Consider the following 15,602-nt stretch of genomic DNA (forward strand, 5'->3'; position numbering starts at 1 on the left):
ATCTAGATCATCCCTGATAGATGTTCATTTAACCCATTCTTAAATACCTCCAATGATGGAGATACAACAACCTCCCTAGGCAATTTATTCCAGTATTTGACTACCCTGACAGAAAGTTTTTCCTAATGTCCAACCTAAACCTCCCTTGCTGCAATTGAAGCCCAATATTTCTTGTCATATCATGAAATGTTAAGAATAATTTTTCTTCTTCTTCCTTGTAACACTCCCCCCCGCCCCCCGTTAGGTATTTGAAAACTGCTATCATGTACCCTAATCAGTCTTTTTTCCAAACTAAACAAACCCAGTTCTTTCAGTCTTCCTTCATAGGTCAAGTTTTCTAAACCTTTACTCATTTTTGTTGCTCTTCTCTGGACCCTCCCCAATTTTTCCACATCTTTCTTGAAATGTGGCGTCTAGGACGTGATGCAGTAACTCAACTGAGGCCTAATCAGCACAGAGTAGAGTGCAAAACATGACTTCTCGTGTCTTTTTCATAACACTCCTGTTAATGCATCCCAGAATCATGTTTGCTTCTTACCTTATTAATTTTAAATTGCCTTGTCACAGTGTGAGCTTCATTGAATTTGGTTGCCCAGTTGCCTTTGAAGTAGATGGCATTCACCAAGACTAGTCTGGTCATTGAATCAACAATACCCTGAGCCAACAGATTCTGGATTTTACCTTTAGGACACATGAAAGGAAAAATATCTTTAGCTGATATACTCCCATCCATCTAGTTGTGTTATTAACTACAGTATCCTCTATCAGCTGCACAATACAACAACCACATCTTAATCTGAATGATTCAGATCTGCTTTCCCCCTCTTTCCCTTATTTAATTTTTCCTATGGCCATGCACCAAGGGTCAGCAATCTATGGGGCGGTGCCATAAATGACACGTGAGATGATTTTCACTGGCACGTGGGCCTCCCTGCTGGATCTACACCGACCATATGTCTTGGAAAGCCCCGCTGGACATTTCACTACTTGTGAGGAAGAAGTGACAGAGAAATGGCTCCGTGCACTGCCACTGCTCCTTGTTTGGTACAGCAGCCTCCCTCCACTCCCTCACCCCCCATAGAGGATGTAGGTGGTGGGCAGCCAGGCCAGCTTCTGGGGGTATGCAGTTTCTGGCCACTCTGCCACCCACTGCCCCACCACCATGCGCCGCATAGCCCTCCTCCCTCCCCCCGTGGGACTGCCTCTGGCACATGGGGCCCTCGGTTTGGCCTCACTGCTTCCTCCTCCTCCGGGCTGCTTGTTGGTACAGTGACTGCTGCCGCAGGAGCAGGGGCAGGGGCTGGCCAGCTCCAAGGTAAAACCCGACATAGCCACCCCTGGATCTCTGCACCGTGGAGCTGCCAGTGAGTGGAGTGGTTGGCATGGAGCCAAACGCATGGGCCTGCGCCAAGATTCTTCATGTGGCCAAGGAGGCCTTTTGCAGTGGCAACTTCAAGCTGGTGGCTGAGATCTACAGCGTGTAGCTGGCCGAGCTGCCACAGCCTGCGTAAGGCCTGTGCCTGTACCAGGGGATGCGCTGACCCATGCTGGCCACATGGGCAAAGCCCTGGAGGCCTATAGCATCACCACCCAGCTGGCCCGCCTGTGGCCCAAAGAGCTACGGGTGCAGGCTGAAAAAGCCTGCGTAAGAAGGCACTGCCAATGGGAACAGCGGGGGCAGTGCTTATGAACAACGGGGGTACGAAGCCAGGTAAGCGTCCCTCTTCACACCCAGACCCCTGCACTGCAATCTTCCCTTACTCAACTCCTGTCCCTCTTCCAAGATCCTGCACCCTCAGCTTGCTCCTACACCCTCCCTTGCTCCTGCATCTTCCCTCTTCACCAGGCACCCTACTTCCAGCCCTCTTCTGCACCCCAACTCCTATACAGACCTTGCACCCTCAGTCCCTCCTGCCCACCACCTCCAGCCCAGATCCTGCTCCCCTCCCCCCAATCCCTATCCCACTCACTGGCAGCCCTGTCCTGCACACTGAACCCTTCATTTTTGTCCCTACCTCAGAGCCTAAGGGGGTCCACAAAATCCACTAATTACAGAACCCCAGAAAAGTAAATCTGGCCCATGGGAAGCCCCGAACTTCAGTCTTCCCGGTCCTTTCCCCTCACCCTGTGGGGCTGGAGTGCCAGAACAGTGAGGTGTCTCATTTGGGGGCGACATCAGCAAGGGGCTTTTTGGGGGGTGGGATGGCGTGGATTTTTTGCTTCTCTCTTGTGTGGTCCCCAACTTTTTTCCTGAGTCAGTAACCCCTGACGTAAAAAAAAGATTCCCCACCTTTTGTGTTGGACATAAATTAATATTTTGCTTTATTTAAAATGAAGTTTGATACGCTAACACGAGAAAGTTGAAATGCTTAATCTGTTTAATATTTAAATTAGACCATTCTCCCTAGCTGCAGCACTTGCAAAATGGCTCGGGTGTAATTATATACATAATTAACAATGAGTTTCCATTAGCAACTGGTGGTCCACAGAAAGGTTTTCATTGACCCAGGTTCTCCAGGGGGTGCATGGTGGAGAGAGCCCTCCCCTCTCTTCCCAGGAGAATGGCATGGCTCAGGGAAGGAAGGTTAAATCTTGGCATGCCACTTCAGAAAGGTTGCCAACCCCTGCCATACACTGTTTTTAGGAAGGTGCTGGCTGTTTAAAAAGACCCCATGGAACTCTGCAAGCTATGTACCTTCAGTTTTTTCTTCTACCCAGGTGTTTATATGTTTTCTGGAATCTTCAGGAGCTCCAGAGAAGTCAAGTGGTTCTAGCTCTGCATGGTAGAATTTCTGGCAGGCGTCTATAAATGTCTAGAACAAGCAAAGGAGAATGTCTTAACAGTATATTTTCTGGTGTGGAGCTGTAGAAGAATCACACAGAATCTACTTCTTCCTTCCCACCTCTTCAGGAGTCTTAATACCAAAGTATTGTCACTTCTTTTCAAATTGAGCATTTTATTTTCTGTTATTACACTTTTAGTTCAAGCAGCCAGCTTATTGAGAGATCAACACGACAGCATGGTGAAAGTGATGCAATTAATTTGCTTTGGTTTGAGAACATAAGCCTTTGTAAATTGGATGCTAGATAAAGTTTTTCCTAATCCTCTCAGAGTAACTGAAACCCTCCCAGAGGAACTGAAACCTGATCTAGTTCACAAGTGAAAGCTGGGGAAGGGGTAACTTCTTTATCTTTTTGTAGAGTATGTGTGGATCATAAAACACAGCTTTTCAGCCTTATGAAAAGTCAGTAATTGTGTGGTCAGGTCAAAGTCATGTGTTCTCTCACTCTCTCTCTAATTTGTATTTCAGAGACTTTTGCTTTAGGAAAAAATGCCAGAGATCCCATGTTTAAATATTTAATCAGTTGTTTGAAGACCTACCAACAGATGGCGACAAATGGGGGTAATTGCCCCAGGGGCCCACAATTCTATAGGTCCCTGAGCTCCTAGCCACTCTCCCAGGCCCTTTAAATTTCCACTGGGAGTGCTGCATGGTGTGCTCAAGAACCCAGTGCTATGCATCCTAAGTTACTCAGAGGGTTGATTGGAGGTGGGGTGGAGACAGCATGATCTGGGTGGTACTGGGGGATGGCTGCCCAAGACCACAACCTGTCTGGGAGCATAGAATCCTCCCAAATTGCCTAGGGGCCCAGTCATCCTATCGACCCTCCTGGTTGTTTTAACTTTAATTGAGAAGAACTCTTGATCTGAGCCAGTTTATGCTAGTTACCCCTTTTGGTAATAAAAGTACTGTAGACTGGAGAACAAAAACAGCCATGCTGGGTCAGAACAATGATCCGTCTAGCCCAGTAACCTGTCTTCCTACAGTGGTCAATGCCAGGTGCCCCAGAGGACATGAACAGAACAGACAATCAACAAGTGATCCATCCCTTGACACTCATTCCTAGCTCTGACAAGCAGAGCCTAGGACACCATCATCCCTGTCCATCCTGGCTAATAGCTACTGATGGACCTATCCTCCATGAATTTATCTAGTTATTTGTTTAACCTTGTTATAGTGTTGGCTTTCACAACAGCCGCTGGCAAGGAGTTCCACAGATTGACTGTGTGCTGTGTGAAGAAATACTTCCTTTTAAAACCTGCTGTCTATTGATTTCATTTGGAGACTCCTAGTTCTTGTGTTGTGAGGAATAAATAACTTTTCCTTATTTACTTTCTTTATTTCATCTGTACATGGTAGTCAAGATGAGAGTTTACTATGGATTTACGCACAAACACTAGATTTATAGAGAGATAATATGATATTTTCTGTCTTTTTATGTATCCCTGTCTTCATAATTTCTGTTTAACTAACTTCCTCATTTTGTGTAGTTCCCACTTTCTGAAATAAAATATGTTTGACTTACTGTAAGAAACTGGTATGTCTTTTCCCCATACAGCCGGTTAGCCATTCTAAGCAAATAATTAAGGCCTGGTTTGTTAATTTCAGAAATAAGTGACTGATACCCATCATGAATATCTTCAGGTTTGACCAAAGAAAGCACCTGTAGAAAGAGAAAGATATACACTCAGCATGACCCACATGTGTGAAACACGCACTTTGGAAGAGGTCAGTACAATGCCTTTCGGCGCTTAAGAGAGGAAAGCTGCATCCTGGACACCCAAGTCAGCCCTAAAAGGAGAAGGATTTCCTAGATTTAGTGAATTTTAAGTAGTTTCAGTTCCCATATGTATCTCTATATCCCCAAGTGGGGTTTTGTAGCTGTATAGTTGCTTTTTAAAAACTTGTTTCACTGGGAGAGTCTGACAAACAAGGAAAAGGTCTCTATTTAGAACAAACAATGTAACACAAAGTGCTGTCAAAGGCACAAGTATACAAACTGGGGGGGGGGAACGTCCCCCATTTTCCCCGAGCTTAAGTGTTGCTTGCAGTACTGTCATGATCATGACGGATGGCCAGCAGCCTGGGGACTAAAGAGTTAACTGTACCTCGCCAGGTAGCAGTCAGCCAATAGAAATGCAGATAGGGATTTTCAAACCGAGACAAAGGAATGTTTGGGTTTTCCCTCCTTTGTCTCTGGGCAGTTGCTCTCTAGATACTGATGTGGGACAGACAACATGTCCCGCTCCAAGAAAAGACTCTTCATCTGTAAGTAGGGCAAAGTCTAGATAAATCCGTTAGGTTTTATTGTTTTATGGTTTGGCACTGTGGATTTGATGTTTGTGTATTTAGCTTACCCTTCTGTGTTCCTCTCCCTAAGGCAGCCACAGAAAACAAAAGAAAAGAGAAAAAACCCTGCAAAGCTTGCAACTCAAAAGAAAAACCTGTGTCCTTTTAAAAATCCTGGGTTCTCAAAATGATCCCATCGTGTTGCCACCATCAAATGTTTTTGAACCCACAAACGGGTGCACACTTGAAACCAACCCCAGGGTACCCCATGCTCTTTTCCCCAAGGAGCTTGAAAAATAAAAGAGAAAATACAAACTGCAGTCTGTGGCTGCTATCCCCTAGTAAGAGACATGCAGATCCTATAGACATAGGACACAGAACTGAACCAATACCAGGTTAATACAAAAAAGAAAATGAACTTTTATCATCACAACAATACTCCTGTTACAAGCATAGTTGGACTGGCTAGATGGTAAGAGCCACCCATTAATAAACTCACGGGGAATTTTCCCAAGGGAACAAAACTTAGTTACAAACTAAGGAAAACCCATTTCTAAATGCACAGACATCAGATCCACAGTCCGGGGCCGGCATGAGCCAGGATTAAGGAGTCCTGGCTAGTGCCAGTCCCAGTAACCACACTGCGGCTCTGCAGTTTAAATGTAGTAGATTCCAGAGCCGCAGCAGGGCTAGTGAGCACCGCCTCCCCGTACTGACTACTTGATTAGCTAATTAATCGCAGCTTAACATCACTAGAGCAGGCTGAACTCTGCTTTCCTTTACTCAGATGTAAATGTGCCAATTCCACTGAAGTCTAATAATTACTCCAGTTTTACACCAATATAAACAACAGAATTTGTGTTGGTATTTATTTAAACATGCCTTGTATCACAGCTTTAAATTTATCTTCAGTTTGAATTCATGTGACACTAAATAAGATTGATTTTAAAAAAATATGACTTCCTAGCTATGACTGTGGACAGCTATAAATCTAGTTTTGAAACATGTAATTCCAACCCTGGACACCTAGCAGACTATATTAAAAATACACAAGTTAAAAGGATACGTAGCTGCAACACAGAATTCCTTCTTTCTAACAGCCTCTTTGCAGTCAGATCTCAGGGCCTCAACTCCATCCTCATCTTCCCTGACTCCTGACGATTTTGCCACTATGGATCACTCTCCTTTTCTAAATCTTGTTCACTCTTAGCATTTGTGACTTTGTCTCCTCTTACATGTTTGCACGATCATTCCTTGGGACCTCAGAGCTCCCTATTTTGTACTAAACTCTTCTTCCCTCAGGCCTTTCTTTCTCATTAGAGGTTATGAGTTCTTATTGGAGCAGGATTTGGCATTAAAAGTTAAATGAACTCAGCCTATATTTTCAAAAGCTATGAGGCCTAGTCTACACTAGGGTTATGTCTAGACTGCCCCCTGTTGTGGAAACAAATATGCAAATGAGGAATATCGCCATGCCTCATTTGCATAATTAACGAGGCTCCATTTTTTGCACAAGAGGCTTTTGCGCAAGAGCTGTTCTTCCTGAAAAAAAGAGGAAGAATGGCTCTCGCACAAGAGGGGGGTTTTGTGCAAAAAGGAGCCGTATAGACAGCTCCTTTTTGTGCTAAAGCCTCTTGTGCAAAAACAGAGCCTCATTAATTATGCAAATGAGGCACGGCGATATTCCACGCTTCACCTCGTGCATTTTTTTTGCACAAGAGGGAGCAGTCTAGACATAGCCTAGGAGTGTAGCTGCATAAAATCAATTTTCTAAGTGATTTTTGGTTGCCCAACATAATACTTTCAAGGGAAACTGATTTTAAGAAAATGCTCCCAGCTATATTTTTAAGATGTCGATTATTAGTTTAATCTGATATTAATCCCAGAGAATTTAGTTGAAGAAGTTATCTAAATCTTTAGGCAGCTAGAGAGCTCTTTTTCCTCAGCTGTAAAATGCCAGCAAAATTGTACTCTCGGACATGCTAAGAGGATAATGGGAGTTTTGCGTAAGTACAGGGTACAGAACATACAATGGAGATCCATGGTTCAGCTTTTAGAGAAAAGTTAAATGGTTCACATTTATCCAGACATACCTTTGCCATCTGGCATTCAGTGTTACCCTTTGCACCCAAGAACACCATGGCCAAAGCAGAGGAAATGCTCAAAGGAGAAAAGAATAAATTCTGTGTAGTGGCATTTTCACTCAGCTTTCTGAATAAGCTGAGTGCAAAGGTGGTGTTTGCTTTTCTGACGTTATCCATGGTTCAGAATCTGTAAAATAAAAACATAAAAGAAAGATCATATAAGGCACAGATTTAAAAATATGAGTATTTAATGTGACACATTCTCAGCTGGCATGAATTACCAAACTTCCATTAAAGTCAGTCGAACTATACTGGTTTTACACAACCTCAGATGCTAGCACAGTATCATATAAGTTGAGATAACAAGTGGGATAAACACAAATTGCAAAGTTTTCCAATCCTCTATGATTCGTGCTGAGTTTCAATACATTGCTTTTTGAGAATTCAGCACTTAGCTAGCAGACTGTGACTAGACAATTTCATATTTATGCTTGTGATCAAAATTTTAGCAGCTGATGTTGAATTTGTTCTATATTTAATAGTCATTATTGGAGACATGTTTAAGTCACAACTCTGTAATATTTAAAGTCTCAACTTTAATACAATCTGTAGTTCATAATTATTTGAATTTATATTAGATATTCTGGTGTAAAATATTCACTGCATGTTCTCTATGATCTTGGTTAGTAACTTTCTTAATCAACCAAAAACTGATTTTGGGTGTAAAGTTCTATTAACATCTGCCTTTTTGACTCCTTAGCGTTATAGTCACCTACTACTTCCGATTGCTTTCTAGGCCACTTTGTGGGCACTGTCTTATTTCTCAGTAGAAATATACATATTGGATCCTGGGACTAAATGTTCTAGAGGGCAAGAGTGCCACTTCTGCAGAGATAGCACATTGAGGAAAAATGGGAAGAGAAATATGAATAATTTAATGGGAAGTAAGAGAGAGGGATCGTGAGGGTGAGAGGAAACTCTTCACTCTGTAATGTTTCATTCCTTTTGTTTGTAATTTTTAAACTTCCTTTTCTCTTCCATTCCTAACATCTCAGTTGCAAATACACTTGTGCATAAAGAAATTACTGAAAAGCTCCCAATTAGAGCAGATTGATATTTCATATTTTCAGAACCTATGGCCAGCAGGCAATACTAATAAATCAATTGTTTTATTTACCTATTGATATGGCAAGAAGGAGCTAAAACAAATTGTAGAGTCCCTACAAAACTGTCAGTGAAACTTTCTAATAAAAATATTGTCAAAGACAATTTAGCTTTTTAGGGGAGTTCTTAAATGCACACTTACAGCACAGTAACAAAGAAATCATTATTGTACAAGGTGGGTCTGTTGATTACAGGGCTATTTGGAAATATAGGAGCCACAGCAGCAACTCCCTGCTCTACTACAGACTTTCTGCGTGGCCTTCAGCAAGACACATAGGCTATTTCTACACTGTAATGAAGGACTGGAGCCACGGATGTGGTTAGCATAGTTCCGTCGACTTGGGCTACAGGGCAATAAAACTCCAGTGCAGGATTCAGGCTCTGCTAGCACTGAGACTGATGAAGGGGGAGGGCCCCAGAACCCAGCCTCCATCCTATTGTCCCACTGAATCTAAAAAGGAAGAGAAGAGATGAGCTACTGTTGGTCATCATGACATCTAGAGGTTATAAACTGTTTCCTGTTACAGTGTTACCAGAAACTCAAAGTCTGATTCAGTCCATGTTTGGTTACTCTAACAACCACCGGAACATGCACTGTAAATCTTAGATTGAACTTAAAATGGAATCCACAGAGAATTTTTCCTCACATACATAGGTAAACACGTGCACTTCAGGTATTGTTAGAAAATAAGTGCCAACACTATATTTGGAGGAAGTGCGGGAGGGTTAAATGTTAACCTGAGGTTACAGATCCAACCATCTACAACATGAGTAGTTGAAATAATAATAGCAAATTAACTTCAGATAAGAAGGTTACAGCCATTTTATGATCTCTCAGACAGTTACAATAACTTTGAAATGACTCATTTTTTTATCCTAAGGCAGTAACTAATATTGGTATGTTTATTGCTGTTGCTAAACTCAATCCTATGACAAATTCATATTCCTGACTCACCATCTTTAACATAGAGAGGAAAAAACCACACCCTACTAACTTCTTGTTTCAACCTCAGAAAAAGGCTTACTATCAACTGAAGCATTATTCAGCATGCCCACAAAACTATCAAGTATATTTCTCTGATATAAAACATTACTGTAAATGATGCAAGATAAAGGCTTTGGAAAATTTTGGAAAGTGCAGAAAAACAGGATTTAAATAAAAAAGAAAAGCAGTATTCTCCATTGCCCTCCAGTACTCACAAAATGAAAATGTTTAGTTGGAGATTTTTTTCCTGCTTCAGTGAGAATGGTTTCACTTTTAAATCTGATATTAACCAGGATGAATTTTCTACACTACATTAATTATCCTCTGATGTTTAGATAATTGGAGGCATACTCTGAAAATTATCAGAGCTCAAGTAGCAAGAAGGGCATTTACTCTACAACACTGATCTAAGGATAATACTTAGTGCTGTCACTTAAACGCATGGGACTTATACAAAATAAAAAAAATTGCCCTGCATAAAGTACAGTACAGTAGCATACTCATGCAAGTCTTTGTAATCATCTTCTGGAAACCATACTCCAATCACACTGAATCTTACCACTGCTGTAGCAAAAAAGGACCCGAGACACACACAATACTAGCAAGTTGAATTGTTGCAACACCGCAAATTTTAAATGTAATTCTATCTAAAAATTTTCTTTCAGCAATGTAAGCAGAAGACACTCTATTTATGGTTTTGACATGGACTTTGTGGTCTAAGATAAGCAACGCCACATCTTCCTGTCAGAGATAACTCAGTACTACCACAATTTTGAAAGTTTAAAAAAATGTTATTTACATTTTTTTTTAACAAAATTTTCCATTTTGATTCTATCCACCTAAACAATTATTATTATTAAAGCATTGGAAGAAAAATACCATCATGCCCTTCGGAACTTCCCAAGTTTTCAGTTTAAAACATCCTTTGTAGTATGCATACTGTAGCAGGCTACACTTAGGCTTTGTCTATACTACTGCAGGCCATCAACCTAAATTACACAACTTCAGCTACTTGAATAACATAGCTGAAGTTGATGTACTTAGGTCTGCCCACTGCAGTATCTTCAAAGCAGTATGTCAACAGCTGATGATCTCCCATCAAATAAGACATGACTTTTGATTATTTCTCTACTGTTGTTCTAACTGACTACACATATTGACTGAGATCAGAGATTAGATTATCTAGTCCAAGTCTGTTATTATTTGTGTTGGATTTCTAGGTTACAGAATATCATGGTCCTGACAGCTTCATACAGATAAGACTTCTGTTTTGCCAACAAGGTAGTTCCATTAATATATGGTCTGACAGCGAAGTGCAGTGAGCAGGTTTGGGAAGAAGTGGAAGACAAAACTGTCAGACTCATGAAGTCTCCAAACTTACTGACCATGTTTACATTAACAGGGATGCAAAGATAATCCATCTAGGTTGTTAGGTGGTCACCTAGGGTATGTCTATACTACATGGCTCCATCGATGGAGCCATGTAGATGAGCTTTGTAGACACAGCAAAATGAAGCGGTGATTTAAATAATCGCCGTTTCATTTACATCAAAATGGCTGCCGTGCTGTGCCGATCAGCTGTTTGCCAGCACAGCGCAGTAGTCTGGACACTCGGCGGTCGACATCAAAAGCCTTTGTCGACCATCCCAGTAAACCTCATCCCACGAGGCATAAAGGACGGTTGACAAAGGGTTGACAGTTGATGTCGACCACCGAGCGTCCAGACAAACAGCTGATCAGCACAGCGCAGCAGCCATTTTGATGTAAATAAAGCGGCGATTATTTAAATCACTGCTTCATTTTGCTATGTCTACAAAGTTCATCTACATGGCTCCGTCGACGGAGCTATGTAGTGTAGACATACGCCTACTTGCATCCACATCCCTTCCACAGGACCATAACATGAATGTTTAGTGTGAGCATTCTCAAACAGAGTTGTTTCTTTTAGGAGTTGTTCACTTTGAGAAAGTTTGTTGTGTTTAAAATGAAAGTCTCAAAGGAACCAATCTAATGGGGGCAATTACGTTTAGCATTGCTTTATTCCTGATTCAAACCTGTTGCCCAACCTACTGTTTTTTATTCATCACTTGGAGCTAAACGGCTAAGGAATGGATCTGCCTAGAAGACTAGAGGTTTAGTTAAAGATTGAAAAATTAGACTTCATGAACATTAGTGTGTGTGAAGTCATTGATATAAGCTCAGCATGACTAATTTGCACTTTTAGAAGTTGTCACTTGTGCCACACAACACAATAGCTCTGGTTTAACTATTCATAAATAGCAGTTGCTAAGTAATCTGTCCATTGGCCAAGAACTACACTCCTTGGGATGGCCTGCTCACATTCCACTTGTTGAGTGGGAGGGGAAGACAGTTCTCTTCAATTTTATATGATGCAACATAAGAGAAAAGGTCAATTTTATTTTTACTTTCCATATTCTTCAGTATTAAGTGGTGTTCTGGGTGAGAGAAAGCTTGATTAATGCATGCCCTATGTGCTGGCTATTTCCCAGCTGCCAAAAGGTCCATCAGTCCAAGGCAGACAGAATAAAATTGGGGAAGCCCTCAGTGTCTTTCTGCTCTAATTACTGAAGTAAAATAAAAATTGAGGATTAAAGTCAATATTGGGGAAAAATCATATGTATTTGAAAACTGCTGAACTCCATATACATGAGAATAAGAATTACCTTTTTTAGAATTGATATATTTTAAAACTCACAAAATTATTAAGAGGCTATCTGCTAAAGAGTACTTAATTTCATATTGCTCAGAGTGCATCTGAGGCATGTGTCAGGTAGCAGTGTGCTCCATCTCTGTTTAAATATTTGACTTAATGTATACATATTCAAGAAATCTAGCTGAATCAAACAAGAAGTTATGGAGTAAGAATGGGAACCTAGAAGAAATGAAGAATTTGCTGATTAAAGGCTTGCTCCCCTTCCAAATCACATTATGTTAAAAAGTTTCTTGTTCTTGACTTCAAGACTCTGCCCAACAACTGGTCTATCTTCTTTGGCTGCTCCCAATTCTTACTTCGCACGCATGTACACACACACACTTTGCCTGATTCCGTACAGCCTATCAGTGTTTGCAAACATCAAGTTTGTAGAGAACTCAGATTATAAAGGATCACAGTGGTCTTTCATGACCCTTTGTATAGCCTTTGAACTTCACTCTCCTTGTGAGCATGTGAAGATGCTTCCCAATAATTTATGGCAGGGGTTCCCAAACTTTTTGACACAGGGACCAGTAAATCCATTCACGAGCTTTCAGAGGACTGGTAACAGTCATTTGCATATTTGCATATTCATTAAGCAAATTACAAATATGCAAATAAGGTGTTTTGGCTCCTCCCAAAGCCCCCAGAGCCAGTTTTAGCAAAGCTTTTGATACGGCCACCCACAATATTCTTACCAGCAAGTTAAGGGAATATGGATTGGAAAAATGGACTGTAATCCAATAAAACCCTGCACCATCACATCATGTATTGAAAAGGGGCTCATTTATTTTCAGAAAGCTGATACCATCTTTGGAATTTTTTATCCATATTCTCAATCTGGATGGTGAATACACCAGGTTCTCTCCATTCTGACACATTGCAGTGCCTTTAAACCTCACTGTCAGCAGTGGGGATATTTGAAAGGCACTGCTTTTACATTTTTATTCAGGAGCTGCGTGCACCCTGAACTGTCCCGCTCCCCGCTGGCCTATTCTCTCCCCCCCCCCCCCCCCCCGGCCAGCCCAGCTGTCTCCGCCAGCCGATTCTCTCCCGATCTCTCCTGGCAAGCCCTGCTGCCCCTGTTTCCCACCTCCTCCCCCCACGATCTCCCCTGGCCCAGCCCCACTGCTCCTGCCCCCCCCAGCCAGCCCTGCTTCTGCCAGCTGGTTCTTCCCCTCCCCACCGCGATCTCCCCTGGCCAGCCCCACTGCCCACCCCCTGCCAGCCCTGCTTCTGCCGGCCAGTTCCCCAGCCAGCCCTGCGGTCTGCCGCAGCCAGCCTCACTGCCCCCGTGAGCTGGTTCCCACCCCCGCGACCTCCCCTGGCCAGCCCACTGCTCCTCCTTTCCCCCCCGGCCAGCCCTGCTTCTGTCAGCTAGTCCCGTCCCCCCACCCCACGATCTCCCCTGGCCAGCCCCACTGCCCCCACCAGCTGGTTCCCACCCGTGCGATCTCCCCTGGCCAGCCCTGCTTCCGCCGGCCAGTCCCCTCCCTATCTCCCCCGGGCAGCTCCACTGCCCCGACCCTGCTTCCCTGCAGCCCATCTCCAACCCCTCCTCCCCCCTCCACAGCCAGCAATAAGAACTCACTTGGTAACCCTCACTATGCGTCTGCTGGGAGACTGAAACATACGTCTGCATCCGCCCAACCTGGCTGAGGGCCTGAGGAACCCAGCGCTGAACGGTCAGTCCGGGAGCCCGGAACACCCTGGCAGCCACGCTGAGGCCCGGTGTTTTTTTCCCGCAGCCCGGTACCGGGCCGCAGCCCATAGATTAGGAAACGCTGATTTATTGTTTAACTACAGCATATCTTAATTTAAAAATGTGAAGTGACTGATACTCCACCAAGTGTTTTAGTAAATTATTCCAATGATTAATTATCCTCCCTGTTAAAAACGTGCACTTTACTATCCAGTTGATTTAGTTAAGCTTCAACTTCCAGCCACAGAATCTTGTTGTGTCTCTGCATACTAGATTAAAGAGCCTGTACTACCAATCTTCTTCCAGGCATGAAACATCTTTCTTGAATCAATGTGCAAAGCAACTTCAATCTCCATATTTAAATCCTTGCCAAAAGTCCACTCCAAAGAAGCCAGCCAACTGATTACTTACATGATTTAAGATTTTGCTCAGCACACATAATTTCCCTGTGCTAGCACTTATGACTGTGAGAAAGTTACAAGTAGCTGGAAATAATTTGTGAGACACAGAATAAAGGGGCAAATGAACAAAACATTGTGTTTTTAAAACCTTTTCATAACTACACAACCAAATTGCAACTTTCTTAATTTGTTGTAACCTCATCAGAGCACGGATGACTTCTTTTTAATGACTGAAAAGTTCCTAAGGCATTACGGTGCTGCTGGGAACAAATAATAAACATGACATCTGGGTGGTGTTGTTGAACAGATTACAAAAATCTATTCTCCACTTTCTGAATGCTGTAGTTTCTGAGTTTTAAAATTTCATTTCATAATTTTAAAAAACTGTGTATGTTTATATTTCTCTCTCCGTGTGTGGAAACTAAGGATGTTAAAATGCAATTAATTGACTAGTCTATGGAATTTCCATCGACTAGTTGATAGGCACTTCTGCATTCCTCCTTTGAAATGTACAGGAGCCCCTGCCTTCTCAAACGAGGAATGTGGAACTTTGTGTACAGCCTAGGGCCAGTGAGAAGTTCCGCTGACTCCGGGTTGCATGGGAGTGCCTTCTTTGAAATGCACAGGAGTCCCCAGCGGTGACTCTTGTGCATTTCAAAGCCATGGAGTCCAGGATCAGTGTGGGACTCAGAGTCCCCCGCTGACTCCAGGCTATGCTGCATGCCGCTAGGAGCCCGGGGTCAGCTGGGGATTCCTCAGCTGATCCCATGCTCCCCGTGGCATTTCCCCACAGATACATGGTTCAAAGGGCCAGCTGCCACACAACTGATCCGCATATCAGCTGTTCGACAGCTGTCCCTTTAAATCATACATCCATGGCCGAGAAGCTGACCCCAGGCTCCTAACCGCATGCAGCGTAGCATGGAGCCCAGGATCAGTGGGGACTCTTGTGCATTTCAAAGAAGGCATCCGCATGCAGCCCGGAGTCAACAGGACTTCCTGCTGGCCCCAAGCTGTATGTGGAGTTCCGCATGCCTTCTTTGAAATGTACAAGAGTCCCAGTGAGGGATCTTGTACATTTCAAAGGAGGAATGTGGAAGTGCCTATCAACTAGTTGACTAGGCAAAAAACTATCCAATAAGCAAATGCTTATTGGATAGTCGACTAGTCTTTAACATCCTTTGTAGGAACATAATGGGAGATAAGTCAAAAGCAGTATTTAAACAAGTTGTAATGTATGTGCAGATCTATAATTATCTTAAAAATTAAAGCCACAATCCTGTTTAAGTCTGCATGGCTAGATCTCAGTGGTCTGGTAGGACTCCAGAAAGCAATGACCATTCCATTAAGTGGGACTTTGTGCAGGGCTTGTTACAGGACTGAGGCCCAAAGTGTGCACCCATAAGTGGCTAGCTCCACCT

The 15,602-nt window shown here is 42.9% G+C and overlaps 1 protein-coding gene across 4 annotated transcripts in view; it reads right to left on the reverse strand.

Moving 5' to 3' along the window:
• LOC102449420 (serpin B6) overlaps positions 1 to 15,602 on the reverse strand; it is a 131,720-nt gene that overhangs the window by 5,150 nt on the left and 110,968 nt on the right. For all 4 annotated transcript variants that reach the window (XM_089776411.1, XM_075921368.2, XM_075921367.2 and 1 more), the window contains 4 exons: positions 7,226 to 7,403; positions 4,369 to 4,506; positions 2,696 to 2,813; positions 539 to 681 (listed from right to left, as the gene is read on the reverse strand). In XM_089776411.1, the coding sequence (XP_089632537.1) occupies positions 539 to 681; positions 2,696 to 2,813; positions 4,369 to 4,506; positions 7,226 to 7,393 (567 nt within the window). In that variant the 5' untranslated portion in view covers positions 7,394 to 7,403. The remainder of the gene's footprint in view (positions 1 to 538; positions 682 to 2,695; positions 2,814 to 4,368; positions 4,507 to 7,225; positions 7,404 to 15,602) is intronic.

Source organism: Pelodiscus sinensis, chromosome 2 (genome assembly GCF_052426305.1).
Source record: "Pelodiscus sinensis isolate ZL-2025 chromosome 2, ASM5242630v1, whole genome shotgun sequence".
NCBI classification, from domain to species: Eukaryota; Metazoa; Chordata; order Testudines; family Trionychidae; genus Pelodiscus; species Pelodiscus sinensis.